We start from the raw sequence: 27,860 nt of genomic DNA, 5'->3' as shown, positions 1-27,860 counted from the left end.
GCTATGCCCCTTTTCCTATTTATTCTTTTTCTCACTTTTACTGTAAAATTAGGCTTTATTATTTTAAAGAATATTAACCTATTTCTAGCACCCTAGTTTCAGAAGGAAGTATTAAGTGAAAGAATGCAAATTTCCATTAAAATATGGTACCTAATAACTTAACTCATGGTACATATCTGTGACCCCCAAAATCTATTTCTATTAATGCAAGTGTTAGCAGAGCTGAGTCCTCAAGGGGGTTAAATCTGGCTGATAGAGACAGTAAACAGACTGTATGATAGAGGTCAGTACTTTCCAACAGATACCTAATAACTGAGTCTAGAAAGGAAAAACAAAACAAAACAAAAAAAAAAAAAAAAAAAAACCCAGCTCTCTCTTTTGGCAGAAAGCTTTACTTTTTTACATTTTAAAACTATTTACAGTTCATATGGTTTCCAGACCTGCTCTCCAGAAGCGAGGGCACAATTCCCTGCCTGGGTCTCTCAGCTCTCCATATGTGATTTCTCAGGCAACCAGCAACATGAGCGTTTGATTTGAAAATTAAGCCTTAAATTTAGCAGTGTGAAGGGGGAAAATATGTCTGAAGAGAAATGCCTGGTAAGGGGCAAGGTAGCCAGATGAGGCAAGCTGGGTTAACAGGATTTGTTAGCCAGACAATTCAGAAAGTCCGGCTGGAGGCAAACATCTGATGCAGACAGAAGGAAGCCCATTTCTGCATCTCTGTCCAAGTGTCTAGGGCTGCTCGGGAGCCCACATTTTTCTTCTTCAGACGTGCTGCAACCAGGAGGCAGCTGCGAAACAACAACAAGCATTGCTTCAAATACTACCTTGAGCTCTGTTAATTCAGAAATGAAGCCCAGATGGACCTAATTGTCTCCCTTTCTTTCCATGTCAGACACGGTCCCATGAACATTAAGGTGCAGCAATGTCAGAGAGACTCCCAGTAACACAGAGCGCTTGAATTAAAGATGGGTTTGTTATCCAAAGACCCCACAGCAAACACCAGTCTCAAGTGGCAGTGACAGCAGACAATGATGGTCACAGAACATGCAATGCGGATGCGTCCCCTTGCCTCATATTAGTTGCAGGGAAGAAAGAAGGGGAAAGGAAAAGTACATAAAAGATATTCTGATCTTGCCTCACAATGATTCATTTAGTTCATTTAGCTGCCCTCTTTCTTCTTCTTCTCCTCCTTTTCCTCCTTCTCCTTCTAGTATTGTACATCTAATCCTTGCCAAAAGTCAGTATGTAGTGAGAATTTTTTAAATTCCTGGCATGTAAGGAAATAGATCTTAGTTTTTGAGAAACTCAAGAGTAAAAGTAGTTTAATGCTTCCCTGAGTTACAGCTTCAAGACACCATTTCCAACCAAGTTTTCAAATCCTCTAAGGTTTTCTGCCACCTGGCACTGGTTTGTCTACAGAGCCTGTATACTGATAAGAATTTTCAAAAGCTGCACATTCCTAATGAGATGAGTCATTTTGCTCACTCGCCTTACCAGTGAGTAAAAACAATAAAATGCTGAGAGTATTGTGGCAATTCTAAACATAAACCAGTTGCACACCATATATGTATGATTGCATTATATTTGCAGACACAAATTATGTCTTCTTTAACTTTGCATTCCCAGCATAAAGCTTTCCACCTGACATATACTAGGCATTTAATAAATATCTATTGAATAAAAAAAAAATTGAACAAACAGAACCTCTCAATTAAAAGCTAAAAACAAGTGAGTGTTAGTTTCCTAGGATTGTTGTAACAGATAACTACGAACTAGGTGGTTTAAAATAGAAAAACTTTATCCTCTCACAGTTCTAGACACTAGAGTCCAAAATCAAGATGTCAGCCGGGCAGCACTCACTCTGGGGGCTCTAGGGAACAACCTGTTCCATACCTCACCTCCAACTTCTGGTAGTCTCATGTGTATCTTGACTGGGGACTGTATAACTCCAATTTCTGCCTCTATCTTCACCTTACCATCTTTTCTGTTTATCTTCTTCCCTTCTCTTATAAAGACGCGTGTGATTAGATTAGCAGGATGGCCTCATCTCAAGATCCTTAACTTAATCATATATGCAAAGACCCTTTTTCTAAATAAGATCATAAACACAGGTTTCAGCAGACATATCTTTTTTTTGGGGGGGGCATAATTCAAACCATGACAATAGGAGATAGTATAATCTCAATTATTTTTAAAATGAATATTGTGTGAAAGTGTTGAAAGGAAAAAGAAGAGAAGAAAGCAAAGATGGAGGAGGAAAGAAAGCAATAAAACGCCTTCACAAGTTCATTGTAGTTTACTCTGAGCTGAGTAGTGGGATCAACAATAATTTCTGTATTTTCTTTATACTCTTTTAAGTTGTCTTAATTTTCTACCTACAACAGACAGATCATATATCATGTTTCCCCAAAAATAAGACCGGGTCTTATATTAATTTTTGCTCCAAAAGACGCATTATGGCTTCTGTTCAGGGGATGTCATCCTGAAAAATCATGCTAGGGCTTATTTTCTAGTTAGGTCTTATTTTCGGGAAACACGGTACCAATCTAAAATGCATGGAAGAAATTAACCCATTGAAATTATCTCAGGATATTTAAAGCAAATGCTCCTGTAGTAGAAATCTAAGTAGTTAATCAACAAATGCTGTTAAAACATTTGTTTGGTTTGGTATAGACGTGTGGGATCTGACTGAAACCAAATTTACTCACTATAACGTTATCATGTCTTTTTAGCTTTCAGATTTTAAGATCTTAAGAGGGCTTTACATTATTAAAGTTGATGTCCTAACATCCCAAGGCATTTGTGCCCTTAAGTTTGAGTTGTGGTTTTTTTTTCAAAAGAAATTCTAGATCTCCTCCTTATGACAACAGAGAAGAGATACATAAACCTGTCTTTTAAGAGAGGGAGAGAATCAAGTTTTAAATGTTACGTAGAATGTGGTGTATTTTAAGCTTCTGTGTCATCCAACATAAGTAGATCCTAGCTACAGAAAAGTCTGCTATTTTGGTAAGCAGCTGTGATGGGCTTGAGTTCAGAGCCAAGGAAGAACCAAACTACACTGAGTAATAAAGGGAGATAAATATGAGGAGTCCCAGATACTGAAAGAAGAGGAATGGAGCCAACTACACTGAGCACTGAATAGGGAAAGAGATTGCAAAGGCCAGCAGCAAAATAAGAACTTTGAGGAACAAAAATGTTAAAATGGAATTTCGCATTATTTGCTATGAAGTCTGTGAAATAAAACTCCTCATTTGTATCCCCCACCAAATTTTCATTCAACTCTACCTTGCTCTCTAATGCTTTAGTGGTGGGGGAGCTTTAAGAGGAGAAAAAGAGAGCAACTGACATCTGGGTTATATAAATTTTAAAAAGAAATTAGGAGATACCACTGAAAAGCCCATGTGCAGAGTTTTGAAGTATTATAATTTCCTGTTATTTCAAGATGCACTTCATTTGGGGAAATAGTCACCATTTAGAAATTTGACATTTTAAAAATTGTATTTATGCAATATAATAATTGATTACAATGGAAAACATTTATAAGAACTATAACAATGTCACAACTCACATACAGAAACCAGCCCATTGGCAAATGGACCCTTCCATCTGCAAAGCTGACACGCAGAAACTGCCCAAGAAATGATCAGTCCAAGGCTGAAGAAACTGAAATTAATTTATTGAGGGTGAAACTATTTTTGAAACACTTTTTCTGTGAGTTAGCAACATGAACTAAAAATTAATTTTTAAACAACTTCCTCTAAGTCCACAAAGCACTGAGATTACTCCCATTAGCTTGTTTTTGAACTCATTGTTATTTAAGCCCATATTTAAGTATCTTTTACTAACATTGTTTAAAAGAAGAAGAATCAAATTTTTCACATCAATTTTCCTTTCAAATATGCAGTCTCTTCATATAGACCCTAAGTAGCTATCCCCTAGACCCAGTGGTACCATCATAACATATAAATTGTCTGGGTGGGCTGAAGATTAAAAAAACTCAGAAAGTTGGTGCTCTGCCTTATGTTTAACCACAGAAGTCTCCACTCCAATTGCAAGCCCACAAGCCCTGAAGACAAGGTAACTCAGTGCCGGGTTCATCAGTTCTCCCACGTGATCGGCGGAATCCCAGAGTTTTGCATGTTCCCACTTACAAGAAACACACAGACACACTAAGTATGTGTCAGCTTCAGATGCATTAAGTTCAACAAACTTTGATATTTTCTGTTGCAGGTGCTCAAGGAGAAAAAGTAAGAGCATATTTAATAATAATAATCCACTCTTACCCAAGACTGATATTTTGGATCAAATCCAGCAGAGGGCAATGCCATACATGAATTCCCCCTTTCTTGGGTAAGTTATTTCCAAGAATTCAGCAGCAAATGATAGATCTTTTGACCATGGCTACATACCTCTCTAATCTGGAAGGACAAAGAAGATGGAAAGAGTTCCTTCACAGCTGACTGAAGAATCTGCTAGCCACACTGCCCAGTCACTCCCCAAATTTACTCTAGGAACTCTGCAGACCAGAACTGATGCATATACTTTACATATGAGTGCTATGTAGTTAGTAATTGTAATATAAAATTTACATTCAAACTGTTTCAGATTATTGATGCTTGGGGATTTGCATGTGTCACTAATACATTTTTTCAAGCAGAACATTTTGAGATTTTTTTCATGTTGTGCTATGATTAAGAGAAGATAAAATAGGAACTTATGGTAGTAGTTTGACAGCCACCCATTCAGGAAACCCCCATGTTTGACGGAACTGAAATCTCCCAGGGTTCCGTCAATACTATGCCCAATCTGGTCCTACTCACCCATAAACCCTGGATACTGTAATAAAGGTTGTTGTCAGTGGACTGAGTAATAATGCTTTAACTTCTAATTACTTCATATAGGAAATTATGGGTACAATGTAATCATCCTAGGTGAATTTTATAAATATGTCGCCAAAACCTAGTCTCATGGAAAAGAATAATTCTATCAGTTCAGAAAGATCAAGAAACTATACTTTAAAATTTAAAAAAAAAGATTAAATATCAAACAGGGGAGTAGTAAATTATGAGACTTGCATTTAATGGAATATTATGCAGCCCTTAAAAATTATGTGTATAAAAACAAGATAAAGACTGGAAAAATGGTAATGATGTGATACAAAGTGAAAACAGAAGGATATGTATATGTATGTATATATATATATATATTTCTGTATATATTTGTGTGTATATATATATATATATACACATACATAAACACACACTCACACACATATACACAATTTTAAGAAATGTTGGCATAGGAAAAAATAGAGAAAGGAAATACAAGAAAATAGTAACACTTTTGGATAGTGGAAGTATGAATGTTATTTTTTTCCTTCTTTTTCTTATTTTCCAAATTTCTCTTAATGGACATATGCACAATGGAGAGGAAAAAAACCTACGTATTAAGAAAAAAATGAAACAAAATTTTCTATCCCAATATCCAATGGGAGTTGTCGCTCAAACTGGAAAAGTTGATTAAACAAAGAGAAAATGTGTTCCTATTGACATAGTATATATTTTGACACAATTATGCAGCATCGATGAATACCAGGCTTGAATTGTGCAGACAATACTCTGCAAATGTAAAAGAAATCCTTTGCGTCTCCCTATAAATACACAGTTGCCAAATGAAAAATCATTGAATAAGATTAATGGGGACATTTCTGTGAAAGAGCTTGGGAAATTTAAGTCAAGTTTACCAATGCTCAGAAAGGTATAAAGTGAAATGTGTTGCACAAAAAGCTGATGGTCAAGAGCAATTTGAAAACTAGAGGTGTCCAGGAAATATCCTGACTGAAAGAGGGGTAACTGCACTGGAGTATCTGAGCTCGGATTGTTTGAATGTAGAAGTATGAGTTCAGGAGATATTAGAGACGTAAGAACATTAAGAAAAAGTGATGCTGACTCTATTAGTTCAAAGCTGGCAGACTGCAAAATCAAATAGAGCATCCTGGGTTGAGAATCAGGAGGCCAGGTTCATAGCACAGAGTTCATTTTCTTCTCAGCTCTGTTCTCTCACCTATAACTAAGGGTGGGGTGTGGAGCAGTACCATCCAATAGACATAAAACGCCAGCCTCAAATGTGAGCCACACAGATAATTTTAAATTTTCTAGTAGCCACATTCAAAAAGAGTTAAAAAAAAGGTAAATTTAGTTTTAATAATATATTTGATTTAACTTAATGTATACAAAATTATAATTTTGAAATAGAATCAATATAAAACAAATTATTAATGACATATCTTACATTCTGTTTTTGGTTAAGTCATCGAAATCTGGTACATACTTTATACTAATAACACATCTTAATTTGGACCAGCTACATTTCAAATGCTCAATAGCCACATGTGGCTCGTGGCTGCCTAATGGGGTAGCAGAAAATCTTCACACTTCTTTCGTCATCTAAAATCCATATAACTAGAAATGTGATGGGCTAGACAGGGGTGTCCAAACTGCGGCCCGCGGGCCAACTGCAGCCCATGATCCATTGTTAATTGGCCCACAGCAAATTCCAAAAATATATTTAGTTTACTTAAATAAACCAGGTGAGGCAATACGTACTTCACCTCGAGTGAGTGGCCAGGCTCTCACTCGCATATGACCCTTGGTGAAAAACATTGAAAAAAGTTTGGACACCCCTGGGCTAGAATAACAAAAATTAGAAGTTGCATAAATATGTTAAAGTCAGCAAATGATTCAGCATTGAGAACAATACATATACGTAATGGGGAAATAAATAAAAGACGACAAATGGGAGAATTTTTAACTTGAATTTCTGAAGGAAAGAAAAGCATGGCGAAGTAATTATTGACTGGCCAACTGTTTGACTGAAAATGTGAACCTTACCACAAAAAAAAAGTAAATACATGAGGATATTTATGATGTGAAAAACTAAGTTTATCATTTAAAAAATTTGTAGAATTTCTTTCCTTGGATGTCCTTTCAATTAGAGGGACATAGGCATAGAGATATAGACATGGGTAAAGAGATGGCTGCCATTAGGGGTTCTTGACCTTGCATGTTAGAATCATCTTGGAAACTTTAAAAATTACAGAATTGTACGCTTGAAACCTACGTAACTTAACTTACAATTGTCACCCAATAAACTTTAATTGAAATAAATAAATAAATAAATAGATAAAAAGAAATTTTTAAAAAACACCAGGGCCTCACCTCCAAGACCCTCATTTAATTACTTTAGGGTGTGGATAGGGCATTGATATAATGTGCATCCAGGTTGAGGAGCACCAGATTCCATGACCTCTGCAGCAACTTTCAGACTCTTTCTCACAACCTTCACCTGCCCCGTTGCTCTCCCGGTGGCCCAGGTTGTTGGCATGACTTGAGAAAACCTCCTCTTGTGAAACACTGGTATTCACAGATTCAGTCAACAGACATATTTCATCTTGTCTCGGGTGAGAATTTGCACTTCCTATTCAAGAGTCACATTAATTTTTACCATATGGAATCATGCCACTACTACTTAGTTTTAAAACTGAAGTCACCAAAAGATCTTATCAAAGCCTAATACACCTATTTCTTAAGCACTTTCACATATTATAACAGATTGCAGATGCAGACTATTCATCCTAATTTCAAAGAAATCTAGTAACAAAACCAAAAAAGTAAAATTGAAAAGGAAAGTTATAAAGGAAGGGTTTTATTTCCCCAATTATTTTGTAACTTCAGTTTACAATGTCCAGCATCACAGCTTACACAGTGCTAAGAACATAGATGAGTAATGCTCCAGGCACTGAAAGTGTGAATGTATGTTTATTTACATATCTATAGTACATATAGATAAACTACATATATATTATGTAATTGTGTTCATATTTCTATAATTGTATACAAAGCCCTTCAAATACAATATAAACAGTGAACATATGATCAAACCATAAAGTTCACATTTACATCTAGCCTCGTGAGTGGGTAGAAGTCAATTTAGGGTCTTGCCATGGAAACCTAGACCAGTCACTCCCTTCCTAGTCTCTTCATCTCCAAAATAGGGCACTATTACCCACATTCTGGGGTTTTATGAGAGTTAAAAGTGGAAGCACTGGAGCCCACACATGGTAGTTTTTCAATAAATACATATTGAATCTGAATGTACCTGCCAACTGCCCTTGCTTCTGGGCACAGAAGAAAGGAGACCAAAGCCCAGAAGGAAAATTAATTGCCCAGAGTCACACAGTGATCACTTACATAGAACCAGGTTTCCTAACTGATGCTTTCATTGCTCCCCTTTGCCCTCAGGGATCTCCTCCCTGAGGCTGACTGTGTCTCTTCTTTCTTCAGGACAAGCCAATGATGGCTTCTGCCCTAGTATGAAGCCTAAGTCCAAGACCTTTTGCCAGGAAACCACAAGCACCCAGTATGACACCTACTTCCAGCAATGCCTGGACTCCTCTGATCCCCTCCAGGCTTTTTACTTTATCCTGCATCATGACCCTCAGGTGCCAAGGACAGACACATCATAGTTTCCTAATATTTTCCATAACATTGCCATGGGATTAAATATGCATTAACTACTGTGTTAGATCAGGTTCCCTAGAAGCGGATCCTGAGATGAGGATTCACAGGCAAGCTGTTCATTCAGGAAGTACTTCCGGGAAAATCTGGTAAGGGAAATGAGAAGCAACGCAAGGATGGAAGAAGTCACACAAGGGTGTGATTTCAGGCAAAGTCCCACCGTCAGCCTGATCTCCATGGGTGTTCAGGGGTGCAATTACACCTCAGAGCTTATTCCACTTGAGGCAGGGATGCTGCTTTTTCTTACACCTGTACAATTAGCCCAAGGGCAATGCTCTGAAGAAAGTGGCAGGTTCTAGTCCTTAGTAGCAATGCACAGAGGACCTGGGGGTGAGCATAGCAAAACAGTGGTGGTCTGTGCAGACCCAACAGCATTGCTCTACAACCACCAGCTCCAAGGAGGACTTGAAGCTCTCTGGGCTGTCTCAGATCTGAACCCATTTGATTTCCCCAACTTCTCACAATCCAAAAAGTAAAATGCCAGTTTCCATAGCCTAAGTACATTCTGCAAAGACCACCACTCTACTGCTAGAATTGGCTAGTGATGAGACTGCAAAATTTCACAGATCAAACTCTTCTGATACACTGCCCTCTCAGCAAAGATACGTGTTACTATTCAATTTGAAAATTCAACAGGCACTGTACTAGGCTCAAGAGACACAAAGGTGACCAAGAGATGCCCCAGAGGAGCTCACAATAGTAGGTAACCTTACAAATGGAAAATCTTGCCTGATTTTTAACTGATTCCTAAAGAATACTCCATTCTCAATGATATATGCTTCTCCCTTCAACTTGAGAGCACCAGTAACAATACTTTTTTAAAAACATCACACCAGACTGAATTACAAAGAGATGCCACCTCATAAGGACTCAACAAAAAGATAAATGAAACCACAAGAAAATAACACTACTGCTACTTCTAATAATAATGACAATGATAGCTAGCATGTGTGAGCCACAGTCATCAAGTTCCTGAATATCTAAGTTATTGGATTACTCACATGCGTTATATGAGATGATACTTCAAAGTAATGAGACTGATTATCAACTGTTGCATGGGAAATTAGTCAAATCATATTAATGTCAATGTAATAGCAAGTCAGAACTGTAAGACTTGAGAACGTCCAAGGCACTCGTATGCAACAGTACAGCCCAAAGTCACATACCACATTAGCTTACAAAAGTCACCACCTCTTAAGACCTTTTTCAAGATTGCAGAATTACTCAGGGTCAGGACTCAACTCATATTTAAAGTCTCCCTGAGTGCAAAGACCCACACTTTTAAACACCATGCTATAATGGCAAAAATTCAAAACCTGCTCACACTGGAAATGAATCACACGCTCGCAGGCAGCTCTTACTGGCTTATCCATGTCACACTTTCAGAGGCTCTGTCTGGACAACTATGTTTTAGATTAAAATCATTTTTCTTCACTGAGCATTTCACATCATTTTCCAAAACACTCTGATATAGAGAAACAATGTGTATTCATTACATTATTAGTGATCAGTCAACATTAGTAACGCAAAGAGATTAATTCCTTCAAGCCTACCAGTTATTGTCTTGGCTACATAGCCCCTCTTGATCTTTCATTTCTTGGAATTTTCCATCTCACATGATTAATTTGTTTTATTGTATTTCTTTTAAAAACTATATTCTTCATAGTATCCAAATAATTCAAAATCATCAGCAGATGTGGTTGACTGATAGATTGAAGTACATTCTCACAAATTTACTTTGCCGTATGTTATTAGGAAAAAAAAACTGGGACAGAGAGAGTAAGAAAGAATGAGATGCAGGTTTGAAATTTACCTTTTTTCTAAGTTTTCTGGAAGTTTTTATTCCCATTGTTCGTAAATATACATTTTAAAGCATTTCAGATTCAAGAACCATTCCCATACATAAATATTTCTTTGTTGATGGACAAATTTAAAAGCACTGAAAAATCTGTGTTGTGGTGGGTAATCTAGTCTAAAATCAACTATCAATTGAATACAGAATTCTTATCACTATCAGTAATGTATCAAAGTCTCTCTAGCAATATTCCCCAGTAATTACCAAACTAAATAATTCAAGTACTTATGAAACATCTACCACATACAAGACATCACATGTGCGCCAATTCTAAATAGTATTAGATCTCGAAATAAAAAGTGACAAGGATATGTCTACGTACCACAGAGAAACTCCAAAGGGATTTGAAGTAGAAGTTGAGTGGCTAGCACAAGCATTTGCTGAGCACAAAACAGAACCACAAAAATAAAATGGGCTTACATTGCAATTCTTAATAAATGAAAGGGGGAAATAAATACGTAATTAAAAGAGAAAGCCACCGATTGTCAAGATCTGTTTGGTGGTCGCAGAAACCTTAACAATAACCCAAGGAGTGGATCTCTTACTTGCTGTTGATGAGCACTTCCGATTGCCGGTTATTCACTTGATTATCACTCTTGTGGCGAAACTGAAAAATCAAAGTGTTTGTGAAAACACATATTAAATCATACTTTGTCAACACAAATAAGGGACACTGAAAACACTTCAAGTTCATCTATTTGGACAATATTACCATCGGTCCAAAATGAGCACAGCTTACATTTATCTTGGACCAAGCTCCACGTGTTCTAAGCGTGAGTCAAGACCCTTCTCACTAAACCTCGTTCTGGGTGTCACCAATGGAACAAGTCTAACCACATGCTCTTCCAATTCCTACACATTCTTAGTTGATTCTAAAAAGACAGTATGCCCTTTAGTCAGCCGCACAGTTCCAGGGAAAACCATACATTGATTTTGATGCCTTCAACCGGGAATGGGGACTTCCATTTCTCTCACATATGTGCTCAATACTTTATTGGAACATCATTCATTCTGTTTTATGGATTTCTTTGAAGTCATGAAATTACTTATAACAACATGTATTTTTATTCTCTAGAAATTCTAATTGTTAACAGTGATCTTATGAAATGCTGAATACTTAAAACAAAAATCAAAATACAATACTGAACCACATTTGGTGTAGGTTTGTGTTTTTATGCCCAAGTGATCCTTTTTCTTATTGTATATTCCGGTAATGTAAACATCTTTTATTACTTAAAAGAATCCAAATATTATGAGCCCTCTACTAAACTCATAAATTAGCAGCCATTGAGATTAGACTGTCTATGTGAATTGTCAAGATCAGATAGTGGTAGGCTAACGTATAAGGTGTTATTTCAAACCAATTAGCCTCAACGCACAGTTGAACAAGGGGTAGTATCAGGAAACATGAAACTGATTTCATAGATCATAATCATCAGGATTGGTGCATTTTTCCTTTTAAAAATACTCAAAATATTACATCACTATCACAATAAATAAAATGTTTAAACCAGCCCTTCCCTTTTTCAACATCCTTCCCAAACCCATCCTAATCTTTCTTTTATGCTGTGCCCAGTGCATACAATTACACTGATTGCCAGGTATAAATGAATGGGTATTACCAGGAAGAATAAAATATCTGGCATTTGTTAACATGGACCATTGATAATATTGGTAGAGGAGTAAATTAAGTCAGCCCATCATCAGCCTGCAATCTTCTCCCCACCAATAGAATAATAGAAATGGAAACAATTACTTTGTCTGCATACATAACTTGACAGGGGTGCTGGATATTTTCTATTTGCTCTTCCATGTCTATACGCATCCTTCTCCACTCTGCCCTGTGCTGGGGAAGATGACCTCCAGGGTTCTGGCCCTCTGGTTTCTGGTTGGGCTTGGCCAGTAGGTGGCACTAGCAAAGATCAGAGTGACAGAGGAAAGTGCCAGAGTGCCTGGCTTCCTTCAAGATGGGTTAACAGTTGCTTCTTCCTCTCCAGACAGCCCCAGCTGCTGTAAGCAGCCCTCAACTACAGCTCCAGGTCTGGTAATTGCTTCCTTCCTTTGCCCCTTCAGGCCTAGGGATAGTTTTGCCACACTTTGTTGCTATCTTATGTGTTTTTTTCCTCGCCCACACCCTTTGTAAATGTGAAAAAGCAAGTACTCACGTAGTCATCTGTGGCATCTTTTACAGCTGTCATAGTTATCACAAGAACCAAAGGCACAATGGTGGTAAACCAGGTCAAGGAGGAAATTTCTGGAATCAGCTGAAACAAACGTTTCAAATAGCTTAGGACTTTTAAATTTAGTAAATATATCTTCCAAATGTCCTTTAATTTTGTAAGACTTGATAGAAATTAATGGGATTATATTCAGTTATTTGTACAAATTTAGAACAACTTTCAGTAATTTAAATGTTTGCATTTGGTTGTAAGATACACAGAATAGCAGTACCATTGAATCACTTTTCAAACTACCTGACAAAAATTAAATTTTTATATCATGAAGTAAGCTTCTTGAAATCTTTCACAGATGATGATCATTCCCCAGGATAATAAACATCACCTGTCTTTTCTCAGCTTCTCAACTTTTAACAATTTTACCAACTCCTCACCAATTTCCAAAGAGAGATTCTTTGAGCATCTTCCTTGAGCCAGACACTGTGTCAAGTACTTTCCATATATTACATCATTTGATCCTCAGAGAAGTTCATAGAGTTAGATTCTGTACCAGAGTTGTTTTGCACAAACACTTAGGATTTGTATTCCATGTAAATACCACCCCAGTACAAGACACAGAATACACTGTGAATGGTGCCCCAGAATCAGGACACACTGCAACCCTGGGTATCATTTTCCCATTGTATAAATAAGTATCTTAGAGGTCAAGCAATTGGGCCAAAAACATATACTGCTAAAATTTGAACCTCAGTCTATTTGACTCCAATGCCTGGTGCTTAAACCTCCAAAGCCACCCACCTGAGAGAGACATCATGACAGTTGACATGACTCTCTTAGACAGGTAGTTTTCACATGGGGCTCAATTTGGGGCTGCTTCAGAGCCATCAGGAATGGAAGGTTTGGGTAGAGATGGTCAGTGTATGGAGATCAGGCCCCATCAAAACAGCTCTAAACGTAATCAATTTTTATATTTCCACACATGATTCAAAAAACAAACTAACTTCAAAAGCTTCTGAGGTATCACCAAAAATATTGGGCTGGGTGGCAGAAAATCTGGATTCTAGTCCTGGTTCTATCATTAACTGTGGTAAAAGCTTTATATGAGATCAGGCAATGAAGTCCACGAACTTATCCTAGAAAAAGTGCTACACATCTCATTGCTGAGTATCACTATGGTCACCTTTGAAGTACTCCCCTTGGGAAGCTATGCATTGACACCAGCACCTACTGTACCCTTCAAAGCAATTATGGAACTTTTTTCCTGGAATGGCCATCAGAGCTGTCATCATGTTACCCTTGATGTCCTGAATGTCATCAAAATGTCTTCCTTTATTTCCTTTATTTCCTTTATTTCAATATTTCCTTTATCTTTGGGTAAAGAAAGAAGTCATTGGCGGCCAGATCAGGTGAGTAGGGAGGGTGTTGCAATACAGTTGTTTGTTTACTGGCTAAAAACTCCCTCACAGACAGTGCTGTGTGAGCTGGTTCATTTTCATGATGCAAGAGCCATGAATTGTTGGAGAAAAGTTCAGGTCGTCTAACTTTTTCACGCAGCCTTTTCAGCACTTCCAAATAGTAAACTTGGTTAACTGTTTGTCCAGTTGGTACAAATTCATAATAAATAATCCCTCTGGTATCAAAAAAGTTTAGCAACATCGTTGCAACAATTTCGGGAACTTAACTGTCAGACCTCGTACATCCTCTAACCTTTCTGGGTATAATTTCTTCATCAGTAAAAGAAAGGAGGTTGGACTAAACCATCTCAAAGATACCTTCAAGATATATAATTCTAAACAAAAGCTTTTGACCATAAATAAGAAAGCAATTAGAGAAATGACCTCAAAATTCCAGCATGGTGTAAAGAATTGTATGAGGAAACCAAAAGCAAATTCACGGGGGAAAAAAGAAAGAAATCTAGGATTCTAAAGTCTCTTCAATAACTTGTAAGGTGTACATTCATTGTTTTTGTTGTTGTTGTTGTTGTTGTTATTTATTGTTTTTCTTTCTGTTCAGAATCCAGTTCTTTTCAACTAACCCTTATTAGGGAGCTACCCCACCTCTTCTACTTTCAGTCCATGTCATTTTAGTGCACTTATTCCATCCTCGCTCCAGGTTTTAGCATGTGATCTAGGTCAAGACAGTCATTGCATCAAAATCTTGAGCCACAGTGATTGGTTTTGGAATAGGAGTGTAACTCAGCAAAGTCCAATCAGAACTAATGTCCCTTGCTCTCTTTCTCTCTCTCTTTCATATTGGAGTTGAAGCTAGGAAGATAAAAGTTTAAAGCTTTCAGGGTCCACCACATTGAGAGGGCCTGCCAGAGAATGAGGCCAACATGAAGGAAAACAGAGGAAAGAGAGGTCACATTCTGTTGAAATAAGTTGCCCATAAATTGAGTCACACATGAGATGATATACTGGAGGTGCCACAAAATGTATACACATGACTTGTCTTCATCTTTTGTTATCAGTATATATTGAGTATTACAATTTTAATACAGTTTTTTTCCTTTCTTAAAATGTGTATACATTTTTTGGCACCCTCTGTATACTCATGAATATTTCCTTTTTGCTTAAAGAATTAAGGTTTCTGCCACTTACAACTAAGATTCTTAATACAAATAGTTACTCAATTAAAGAAAAAATAGTACTCAAGCTATTAATCTAGACTGCACATATCTAATCTACCTGCTTACCTCCTATAATTAACAGAGACCAGCACATTCTGAATCTACCCGTTTATTCTGATTAAATTACTCTAAAATAAATACTAGGTAAATAACTGACTAATATGTGCTGTGTATATGTATGTGTACTTTGATTTATGCCTTTTCTTTTCTAAAATATCAGTAAAAGCTGAAATTTCATTTAGGCCCAAATTTTAGTCGAATGGGAGGAAAAAGCAAGGTTATTAATTTATGTATAAATTAACCACTCAAAACTTCAAAAAGTAGTCATTCTACAGTGAAATAACCTATAGCATACATCATTTATTTCATATATATACATATATATGATGTATGCTATATGAATATGTATATATATGTGCTATATGTATATGTATATATATATGTGTGTAAAATATATCATTGTTCTTAGATGCAAATGAAATTTTCCAAGTTAAGTACCACAAACTACTACTCAGCTAGATTCTTTGTCTCCACTCTGGCATTACCCATTCTGTTGACAAGAGAGAGAGATAAAGAAAGGAGGGAGGCTATGAACAGTAATTATTAGGCTCTGGTTTGGTTCAAATAAAGTGCAAGGCTGCATTTTAAAATTACGTCAGTGTTTAAAATGATAAATGTACTAGTTTTTACCCATTCCTAGCCCTCCCACATTTGTGAAGAGAAACAGTAATTTTAACATTAAAAATCTAATAAGGATGGTTTTACCTAATCATGAACATTTAGCTAGGTGAATTAATTTATTTTTTTTCAAATTATATGAATACTTTTAACCAAGAGATGATGAGTAAATACAATGTAAACATTACCTGTAAAATCAGAAGGAAAAGGAAATAGGCATTCGCCACTCTTTGGAACTGTTCAAATAAATTAATTGGCAAGAAGGTGAGAATGTTGTACTTGGATGTGTGGATACGATTATCCTGAAAAAGAAATAGTATCTTGTTAGTTTGGAGCAAGGCATTGCACATTATTGGAAATAGCTCTAAAACTTACAAAGCTGAGCATGATTTATACCAGAGCAAGAAAGATAAGCCAGTTATCTAGGAAATTTTAAACTCTATGTGGCCCAAGGCCGTTCATTTTTCCCAAGATGACATTCTCCTGATACTAGTTGAAATTACTGTTCAATGCCATACAATCATCTATGAGTCAAAAATGTATGAAGTGCAAAAGTCTATCCCTGAGTTTTTTTACTCTTATGCATTCATTCATTTGGCAGATATCGCTGGAATACCTACTATATACAGACACTGAGCTCGTGCTGGGACCCATGAGGTTGGAAGGAACTTTGGGGATCCTCTGGTCCACCTTCCCAAAGTATGACCCTTTAGATAACTCCAACAAGGAACCCCCTAGGCCTATCTTTGAAAGTCTTCTGTGATGGGGAATTCACTGCCTTGCAAGGCAGCCTGTTTCCACTTCAGAATGGAGATTGCTGGAAATATTTTTATGAGAAACCCAAATCTGCTTCCCTCTAACTTCTTGACGTGTGTCAAATTCCATCCCTGGGTAATCTAATCCAGGTCTAAGACCTTTCCACGTTGACAACCTTGAAAACTACTTCTAGAGCTCCCTTAAATCTTCTCCACTCTGATCCAGACGTTCCCGAATCCTCAGCCATTCTCCATGACATATTTTATAGATATCTCTTCCTGATCAGCTTCTTCTGGATCCATCTCAATTTCTCTGCATCTCTCTTGAAACATGGCACCCAAAACCAAACTCATATTGCAGATTCAGTTCAATCAGTCCAAGGACAGTAGATACTTTGATGTCCTGTGTTCTGGACTATTGCGTTAACATGACTTAAAATTTCATTAGCCTTTTGGCAAGCGTATCTCCCTGTTTATTCACAATGACTTCTGATGAACTAAAAATTTCTAGATTACATCTTTATAAATCACTATTAAATCATGTCTCCCCTTCCTAAGCATATACAGTTGATTTTTTTAAAATATCAATGCACAAGATCTTTCATCTTTTTCTGTTATACCAGCCTATAGAAAAAAATTTAATCTTCGGTGTACTATCCCAAACTGTTAAATATTCCTCCCAGCTTTGTGTCATCAAAAAATTTTAAACATATGCCTTTTATATAGTCTTCCAAAACTATAGGCTATTACATTTAAAAAAATAGGACTAAATACCAAAAATTTTTTTTTTAATTAAAGAAATAAAACTTTGGAAAATTAAACAGACCTCTGCACAGATTATTGTTAACACCTTTTTCAGGTATTTATATAAAACATGTTACGTATGTTTTATTTAAACATTTACAAATCTATCTAACTATACTCCCATGAGGCTTAACTCTCTTATCCATGAAGATATCATAAGAAATTTGAGGTCTTGCTGAAATTCAGAATCAACATACCCAGAGAGTTTCTATCCACTAATATTTTAAAACTGAGGTTAGGTGGTGTGACTTGTTTTAAGTGAACCTAAACTGACTCACAGTAATCACTGACTCTCTTTAAAGAAAATACAGTCATCTGTTAAAGGGCCATTTTTAACATTTACCAGGAATCAATGTATCCAGCTCTGTGCAATAAGTTTTGGAAGAATAAGACAGGTGTCAAGAGAAGAGTTTCCAGCCTAGTTGGTCTAATTCATAGTAAGGTGCTAAAAATTGTTCTTTATGTTAATGATGACTATTTTGCAATGAGTTATCAATTCAAGAGCTGGGCTGGGAAGCCTGTCAGAACTGTTGATCGTCACATGTTTTTCTAAAGAAGAGACTTGGAGAAGATAATAAGGAAGAAGAAGAAAGCTAAGAAGAAAAAGCAGTTAACTAAAAGGATCACATATTCCTAATTCTGTTTTATATTTTCCTAAGTTGAAACTAAAACAGAGGTTAAGCCTGTAGCTTGCTAAAAGAACAGACTGAACATCTTCTGGGACATTCAAAATCATGGCAGGAATTATAATAAAACTCTCCTACAAAATTCAATTCCCCATAGGTGAAGAGCGAGTTGTGTGGGATAAAGTGATAATGCCAAAGAGGGACTGTGACAATTTTCTCCTATTTGCTTAACTTAACATATAGCAATGATTGTGTTTGTTCTACTGACTCTGTCATGACTTAGTCACAGATGATGCAAATCCTCACAGCAGTGACTGGAAGGAACAAGGGCTCCCCCTCATGGAGATTCTCTAGACACATTTACCTTTGTTTTTCAGTCAAAAGGAAAGAATGTTTTCATTTCTGTTGCTGTGTCCAAGAATATGAGTATTGTTAAGACCTTATATTCGGCACATTAATATTCAATCATGTCATTGACCCAGCCTACAGTCAAATTTTAGTGCAACTCATTCCATAATACAGTATGGGAGATCTTCACCACTACCCTCTTAGCATTCCCACCGTGACCCACAAGAAATATCCCAATCCAGAAGAAAAGAAGAGCGGGACAAGCATGAAGAGGAGGAGCAGGAGATCAAGAAGAAAGAAATACATCTGGAGACTCCATATAGCATATTTAGTGCTGACAGAAACCGGCTGCAAGTCATGGTTTTAGTTTGTAAGCCAGGTGAGCCAGTTAACTGACCCCATGATGAGGTAGGCTTAACCACATAATCATAGGCAACGCCAGACCAGGGCAGACCTCCCATGGAGTGGGAAAGAGCTTACCCCTAGAGGAGCATCAGAGACCACCTGCTGCCTGTAGGAAGCTCACTTCCAAAAGGAAGAGAGCAGAACTGAGCTGAGGGGGCCCAGGTATTCCTCTAAGACTGACACATGACTCTACCTCCCATGAAGCAGAGTGAGTAACGAGGTGGAGAGAGAAGTGTTACACTAGTAGAGACCCCTCCACCTGAAAGGCAATGTCAGGATAAGGAAAAGGCATTGTTTCTCTAAAATACATTAATATAAAAGCCCTGGAGAGATCCAATATGGCAGAGTACATAAACACTGTGCCTGCATCCTTCCATGAGCACAATAAAATTACAAGTAAATTATACAATAATCAACCTGGAGAACGATCTGAAGTCTAGCTGAACAGAAATTTTATGACTAAGAATATAAAGAGGAAGCCACATTGAGACTGGAGAAGAGTGGAGACACAAAATGAGCTGGCCCCAAACTTCTACGTGGCAGTTGAGAATCAGGAGGGCTATCTCGGCTTCAAGAGTCCTTCCAGAGGAACGAGGGACCCCAGCCCACATGAGGCTCCCCATCCCAGAGTACTGGTGCTGAGAAGAGGAGCCCCCACAACATCTGGCTGTGGAAAAAAAGTGGGGATTCCAACCATCTGGGTGAGATGGAAGGCTGTGGGAAACCCAGACATCCTCTTAAAGGGTCCAACAGATTCACTCACTTGCAGGCACTCACCCTGAGCTCTGGCTGAGGGACAGTAACTCGGGGGATGTCAGAGACATGGAGAGGGGAGCAGACTGAGGTGTGTAACTTTGAGGTGAGTGCTGGGGGACAGTCTCCATTTTCCCTGTGCGGAGTCATTGTCCCTTGAAGCCAGCTGGTGGGCACCATCTTTACTGTGTTGAGCATTCCCCCACACCCAAGGCCAAATCTGAATCTGTTGGCCTGGTGAGTTCTGCTGGAACCCCACCCCACCCAACTTCCCCAATGCCAGAGGCACTTTCTCAGCAAGCAGCCAGCCCCACCTGCATTGTACTCTTTCTTAGAAAACTATAGGAGTCCGCAGGCCCCAGGCACGTGGCAACTAGCCTCGGTGTGCTGTGAGACTTTTGCTGAGTAGATCCAAGCTCAGAAGTGACACCAAACCAGAATCTACATTAACCTGGTGACCAGAACTCTTCCCACTCTAATGACTCCCTGAGACTCTGCTTCATACAACTTGTGTACCACATGAGGCTTTATCAGTAGCTGAACAACCTTAAGGGAGCTGGCAGGTGACAGCAGGCTTCAGGGTGTCCTGGCTTTTTGTGGAACTACCCCAGGCATGGTACTACTGGCAGACATCCTCAGTTCACAGCATGACCTCTCCCATATGCCTGCAGGTTTAGCACAAGCAGCAAACAACTGTGGATGCTTTGCAGTTCTTACCAGGTAGTCCATGGCCAGTAACAGGCAGTGGGTGACCCAGACGTGCACCAGATCCCCTCACAAGAGGTCCCAGAACCAACATACTTTGAGGTCAGCTTCAGACCACAGCAGAGCACTGCCCAATTAGCCCCATAAGGGGCACACACAAAGGGTGGTCTCAACAGGCACCAGAGCCCACTGGTGCAAATCCCACTTACTGGGATTTGCAGTAAGTGGGATTTGCACCAGTGGACTCTGCAGTAAGTGGGATTTGCACCATTGGGGTAAGCCCACACACACACACAGCAGCCTGTAAGGTTTGGATGTGGCCAAACCCTGTAGCCAATCAGCCTGAGGGTCATACTCATCCACTGATGGGCCAATAGCAATCAAGGCTTAACTCTAACAGGAGGGCACATACAATCCACACAAGAGACACTCCTGGAGCACTCACAGTAGATGACCAAGGAGACTGTGCCAGGGCCCCACAAGACACCTACTACATAAAGCCACCTGGGCAAGACTGGGTGACAAAGATCTAATACATAGAAACAAAACAGAGAGGCAGCCAAAATGAGAAAACAAAAAAATGTGTACCAAATGAAAGAACAGGAGAAAACTCCAAAAAAGAACTAAACAAAATGGAGGCAAGCAATCTACCAGATATAGAGTTCAAAGCGATGATTATAAAGATACCCAAGGAACTTAGTGAGAACTTCAGCAAAGAGACAGCAAGCACAAAAAAGGACATAGAAACCATACAAAATAACCAGTCAGAAGTGAAGAATACATTAACTGAAATGAAGAATGCACTAGAAGGAATCACCAGCAGGTTTGATGAAGCAAGGGGTCGAATCAGCCATTTGGAAGACACAGTAGCAGAAAACACCCAATTGGAACAGCAAAAAGGAAAAGAATCCAAAAAAATGAAGATAGTCTAAGAGACCTCTGGGACAACATCAAGAGTAACAACGTTCACCTCGTAGAAGTACCAGGAGAAGAGAGAAAGCAATGGATTGAGAACCTATTTGAAGAAATAATGACTGAAAACTTTCCTAACCTGGTGAAGGAAATAGACATTCAAGCCCAGGAAGTACAGAGAGTCCCAAACAAGATGAACCCAAACAAGTCCATAGCAAGACATATTATAATTAGAATGGCAAAGGTTAAAGACAACGAGAGACTCCTAAAAGCAGCAAGAGAAAGGCAACTAATAACTTATAAGGGAGCTCCCATAAGATTGTCAGCTGATTTCTCAACAGAAAGTTTGCAGGACAGAAAAGATTGGCATGAAATATTCAATGTGATTAAAAGCAAGAACCAAGGGTACCCTACCTAGCAAGGCTGTCATTTAAAATCAAAGAAGAGATAAAGAGTTTCCCAGACAAGAAAAAGCTAAAGGAGTTCAGCACCACCAGTATTATAAGGAATGTTAGAGGGATTTCTTTAAGACAGGGAAAAAAAAAAAAAAAGATAAAAATTATGAATTATAAAATGACAATAGCTACATATCTATCAATAATTACTTTCAATGTAAGTGGATTAAATGTTCCAATCAAAAGACATAGGAGGGCTGAATGGATAAGAAAACAAACCCCTTCCATAGACTGCCTACAAGAGACTCACTTCAGATTGAAAGACACAAACAGACAGAAAGGAAAGGGATGGAAAAGATACTTCATGGAAATGGAAACCAAAAAAAAAAAAGAAGAAATTGGAGTAGCAATACTTATATCAGACAAAATAGAGTCTAAAACAAAGGCTATAACAAGAGACAAGGGACCCAGTACTCACACTTCTGGGTATTTATCCAAAGAAAGCCAAAACGCTACTTCAAGAGGACATGTGCATCCATATGTTCATTGCAGCATAGTTTACAATGGCCAAGATATGGAGGCAGCCCAGCCTGGGTGTCTGTCGATGGAAGAATGGATAAAGAGGGGGTGGTACATATATACAATGGAATATTGTTCGGCCATGGAAGGGGATGGGTTCTTGTCATCGGTGGCGGCATGAATGGATCTGGATGGTATTGAGCTGAGTGGAGTGTCAGACAGAGAAAGGCAGATGCAATATGATTTTGCTTATATGTGGAATCTGAAGACCAAATAAATAAACAAATAGATAGAGAGAACATTTTGATGGCTGCCAGATGGGAGGAGGGTTGAGGGGGTGGATGAAAAAGGTGAAGAGATTAAGAAGTACAAATTGGTAGTAACAAAATAGTCATGGGATGAAAAATAAAGCATGGGGAATATAGTCAACAGTACTGTGATAGCATAGTATGGTGTCAGATGGTTCCTGGACTTATTGTGGTGGTCACTTCTTTAGGAATATAACTGTTGAATAACTAAGGTGTACCCATGAAACTAATATAATATTATATAATATTGTATGTTATAATATTGTATATAATATTGTATGTTAGCTATATTTTTAATAAAAAACTTTAAAAATTAAAAAAGCCTTGAGGTGGGCCTTAAATGGCACACTGGGGATCTGAAAGAGGGACTGTGAGGCTTTACTATAAAGGTCAGCACAAACTGAGGCTAGGGAGAGAAGGTCCTTGGAATCTATACTAAGGATATTAGTCTTTATTGGAAAGACTAAAAGGAGAAGTGAAGAGGGAATTATTGAAAGGTTTAAGCAAAGACATAACTTGATGGATTCTAATCTTAAAAGGTTACCCTAGCTATCAGGTAGAAAAAAATTGAAAATTATATAAGAACAGACGTGAGGAGGCCAATGAGGAGGTCTTCAAATTAGTCCAGGTGACAGATGATGGGTGGGTTAGACCAGGGTGGTGGCAGAAGGGGCGGCAATGAATAATAATAAATAATAATAATAATAACAATTAATGATATTTATCAAGCTTTGACTATGTGTACTGTTCCAAAAGCTTTACATTTCATAGCTCATTTTATCCTCACAATATCCTTATAAAATAGGTATTGATATCTCTATTCTCTATAGAATGGGGGAAATCCAAGGTTCAGAGAGATCAAGTAACCAGAATTTGAATCCAAGCACTCTGTTTCCAGAGCCTACCATCTTTACCATTTATGCTCCCCCAACTCAGTACAAAGAAGATATCTCTTTCACTTTCAGAGCAATTAGTTCTTGCTCTATGCTCCACTCTGTATTTCTAGTCTGCTGCCACTTTCTTGTCAAGGGAAATACTGTATATTTACGTTTTCCCCTTGAGTTAACTCACTGAGTAGGAGCCCCAGTTACCTATTGCCTGATGCATGATTACAGCTTCCTGTATTCCCTCTCAATCCCCCTCAAGAGTGTTTCTCTTGGCCCCTGACAAAGCTCAATGCAGGCAAATAGCATGGCCAACCACTCCCTTAGTTTAGCTTTCCAACAGAAGCTGTAGTGGCCAAAGCCCTTCACATTTTCATCGCTGACTAGTTGTTATGGGGAAAGAATAAAGTAAAAAGTGATAAATTCTTCAGGGGTGGGCCATCAGATGAAATATTAATAAAATGAGAAGCATTCTTTATAATGAGATTTTTGTTGCATAATTGTATTGCCTAAGAAAACAAAGCCAATAGAAAAATAATAAACTACTAAATTCATACACCAAGCATTAGTTTGCCTCAATTCTTCCACTGGCAAAATAGAGCTAATATTTCTCATCTATAAATAGGACTATTGCAGAGATAAGATGAGTTCATAGATGTGAAAGCACTTTTGCTAAGTTGAAAGAATTATACAAATGCAGGATTTCTGTAAGCCACCCCTAAATAATCCAAATGCATTTAAGAAATCCTATGTTCCAGGCAGCAGAAACTGGGTATGCCACGGTAACCACTCCAGAATCTTCGGAGCTTAATGCTATTTGTCCAGCATGAGCCAGCATCATCATTACTATGATGAGACTCTGGTCATCCTAGTAACTCAGGACTGGACCAGCCACAATTTCAGACACTTTCAGTTGCAGTATCAGAGGGAAAGAGAAAGATCTGAAGGGTCTCACACCCACAAATTGATGCTTTAACTCAAATGGTCACAACTCATTGACCAGAAAGAGTCACCACGCGAGTATATCCAAGGGGCAGAAAGGCGGAAACACTAATGGACATGACTAATGGCTACAACAACCAGAAATGGAAATCTCGCCCTAATATTTGGAGAGCATAAGACACATCAGCTACAAAAACTAACATCATTGCTGCACGTCCAGTCCTGTTTCCATTCGAGATGTAACAGATATTTGACTATTTCCCATTCTCCGCAGCTAACAGTGCTCCAAATTTCTTAGTCCTGTAGTCTGGATTCAACTCCCATCCATAACTCCAAGGTCAGGCCCAGATTATTTTAAACCAACTATGTGACCCATAACCCTGATTACAATTTTGAATTTAGGGATTACCACATGACCTCTGTAAATTCCGAGAATTTGCTGAGGAAACAATCTTACTCTTTCCTCCAACCTGGAGGCAAGTGGCACTGGGGTCATTGATGGCATCTTGAGACCATGAGAGGGGATGCTGCCAAGAATAAACTCTACACTGAAGATACAGGGCTGAGAAATGCAGAGAAAGAAACTAGACCAAGCCTCTTTTGAGGCTAGGCCCTATCTCTGGACTTTTCAGTTATATGATCTGTTCATTTATTTTATCATCTAAGTCAATTTGAGTTGATTTTTCTTTTACTCCCAAACAACTGAACACCAGGTAAGAGTATTAATAAGATCAGTTTACACTTTTAATAGTTTATTTTTATCTCTATTACTTGCCTGCAAGAATGAGTCACAGAAGACAAAGCATAAATGTGTTCAGTGGTTGTCTGGGGACACTGCCTGCGTCTGTGAATCCCACAGGCCAAACCCCAGGAGCTTTCGCAACGAGTACCACAGTTTCAGCACTATCAAAAAGATCTCCCCACATTTGATGAAACATTTTTATGTCATGACAGCTCTAAAAAGTAATTGTCAGGAGCTTGAGGGGGGAAAGCCAAGTTTTCTTCCCATAAGAGGAGGCAGACATAATACTGTTAAGATACAATCTGGATTCCAGAGAAAAAAATAGTCATGACTCTTAAGGGAGAGATTACCTCTAAATCATAAAATAAAACCAAAAAGAGAGTGTGTCCACAGACCACTTGCATAAAAAAGGAAGTGGCCCACAGGCATTTGCACCACTCAGGAAATATGTGAAACACCCATGTTTATGCAAAGATTCCAAAAGAATGCATGTGTGGGGCAAATAGGCCTGGAGATTGGGCGTCTGGCGCCTCACTGATACCAGGCAGAACCACAACTCCTCAGTATTGTCAAAAGTTGCCCAGTGCAGGGTCCATAGCCTTCAGGGTTGGGAGAAGTAAAGAGGTGATAGTGTTCCTCTATGAACACTGTTGAGGGAGAACCAAGCCTCAGGAGAGGCTTTTGAGACAACTGTCAATAAACATTGGCTACAATCAAACATTTGTGGGAGGGAAAGAGCAGAGGGCCCATTTCCCCCAACATACATCCATTTATTCACCTGAGGGCCTTCTGTGTATCAGGCACGGTGTCACTCAGCCAGGACTACAGATGTGACTAAACAAAGTCTCTGCCTCCTGGACCAAGTCAGCATTATAGTCGTGGGAAGAGAGGCAGGAATGAGCAGACAATAAACTTGTAAACTGATGATACAGTTTAAGAAAGTGATCAGTGCTGTGAAGAAAGCAGTGAGCAGTAGAACAGGAGCACCTGGCCTACCAAGACTCCCTTAGGAAGCATGTTTGTTTGACTTTCCAGGTTAACGCAACCTCAAGATTACCTGTCTGATGAGACCGCTGGGGCACCTGTCCCCCAGGGCATGCCCAAAATAGTCCTTCAGGTTACCAGAGAAAAAATATAAAGTTTTATGCATATATTAACAAAAACATTTAAAGTTACTAATGTTTAATGCACACATTGTCTTAATCATATATATATACATACACATATATATACACATATGCCTGTATACAAGTATACATATACTTATACAAATATATAAATACATAGATATAAAATTAACATATGTATATGGGGAAGGTTTTCTTTTTACAAGGAGGGAACATGCTCAAAATGTATGAAGATCGCCAGATTAATCATTGTTACAGTCAAAGGAAATGCGTCTGACCCACATGTCACGAAGACTTGATCACAGAATGGAGAATGTATCGCGCTGTGTATAACGGTATCATACAATGAATGACACCAGCTAACATGTCCCATCTCCTTACATATGCCAAGCACTGTATATACATCATCTCAAGTAATCTTCATCAAATCCAGTGAGCAGTTACTATTTCAGCACCATTTTACAGAGGAGGAATCTGAGGTTTAGAACAGTTGTAAGGGTTGTCCATTAAAACTATGTTTCGTAGAGTCACGTATTCTCTTATGGGGTATGTATTTCTTGGGAAATGAGTCAGAAACAAGGAGTTTCTAGACTCTCTCTTGATTAATGAATTCACTGACCCTTATAGAATATTCTTTCCCTGGTGAACAAAAGAACGTCTCTAAACTAAAGCATAGTGAAAGGTGCACATTAATTCAATCAGCTAACGTAGTCACTTCCAGTCCTTTCAATCTAGGGAGAGCATCTCAGGACTTGTCTAGGGAGCTTCATTTCCCATCTAGACCTCAGAAACACAGACTGTGGGTAGGCAAGATTTTAAGCCTCAATTTCCCCCCAAAGCAAATAATAAATCTTGTTCTCTTTTCTACTCTCAGACCTGGGTAAAGTGTCCAGCATCTGAAAGACTGTTCTAAACCTAGTAAATAGCCTATGAATTGTAATTTATCCACAAAGAACTAATATGGAGCAATTACCAGGGGATCAAATTAAATTTCCCTCTGAGATTAATTTAACTGCACTAATTTTTTTTTTCCTCAGGGGTATTTAGATGTATACAACATATAAAGACTTTTAAATAGTTCTAGATAAAATGTTAACTTTTCTTTTGTGACATGTGAAAATACTCTTAAAATTATACAGAGAAAGACCTAGTATATGTCTTCTCCAGAGAGATAAGAGGCAACACAAAAGAAAGGCATGCAAAAGAGAGAAGGAAAAAAAAATCAACGATTGTATTTCACTGGGACTTTTATAGAGCATCCCTAGTGATTTGTTTGCCTCCTACTACTGCTTTGCCCAAGCTCTTCTACGTCTCCTCCGTATAGATCAGCCATCTGCTGGGTAGCAGGTCCTTAGCGTTGACCCATTGGTCCATCTCATTCTAGGGCTTTAGAGACCTCGGATAACCAGAGTGGGCATTTCTTTGAGTTGATGTGGGGCTGGCTTGCTCAGGCCAGTTTCCTGAACTACAATGGCATCTTGGGACAACTGAGTGCCATGATCTGTTTTGTTTACTAGGACTAAAAGTCAGACCATGTTCATGCTGCTGTGCAGTCTGGGAACTAAGCCAAATTTCAGGCAGGACCTCAGCGTCTATGACAATAACAACAGCACAGTGGAAAAGTCCAGTTAACGAGGAAAGATACCCATAAAGAACTTCCCAAAGGGCCGAGGGGTTATAATAACATCCTACAAATAGGATCTTTCCTAGGACTCTA

The 27,860-nt window shown here is 38.4% G+C and overlaps 1 protein-coding gene across 1 annotated transcript in view; it reads right to left on the bottom strand.

The window, feature by feature from the left end:
• Window positions 1-27,860, bottom strand: part of ATP8B4 (ATPase phospholipid transporting 8B4 (putative)) — a 193,216-nt gene that overhangs the window by 128,505 nt on the left and 36,851 nt on the right. The window contains exons 4-6 of the mRNA XM_033109347.1: window positions 16,107-16,220; window positions 12,600-12,698; window positions 10,980-11,041 (exon numbers count right to left, since the gene is read on the bottom strand). Coding sequence (XP_032965238.1) covers window positions 10,980-11,041; window positions 12,600-12,698; window positions 16,107-16,220 — 275 coding nt within the window. The remainder of the gene's footprint in view (window positions 1-10,979; window positions 11,042-12,599; window positions 12,699-16,106; window positions 16,221-27,860) is intronic.

The sequence above is a fragment of the Rhinolophus ferrumequinum genome, chromosome 6 (assembly GCF_004115265.2).
Source record: "Rhinolophus ferrumequinum isolate MPI-CBG mRhiFer1 chromosome 6, mRhiFer1_v1.p, whole genome shotgun sequence".
Taxonomy (NCBI): domain Eukaryota; kingdom Metazoa; phylum Chordata; class Mammalia; order Chiroptera; family Rhinolophidae; genus Rhinolophus; species Rhinolophus ferrumequinum.
Note: the sequence above shows the minus strand (reverse complement) of the source record. Positions and strands in the feature narration are given on the sequence as shown.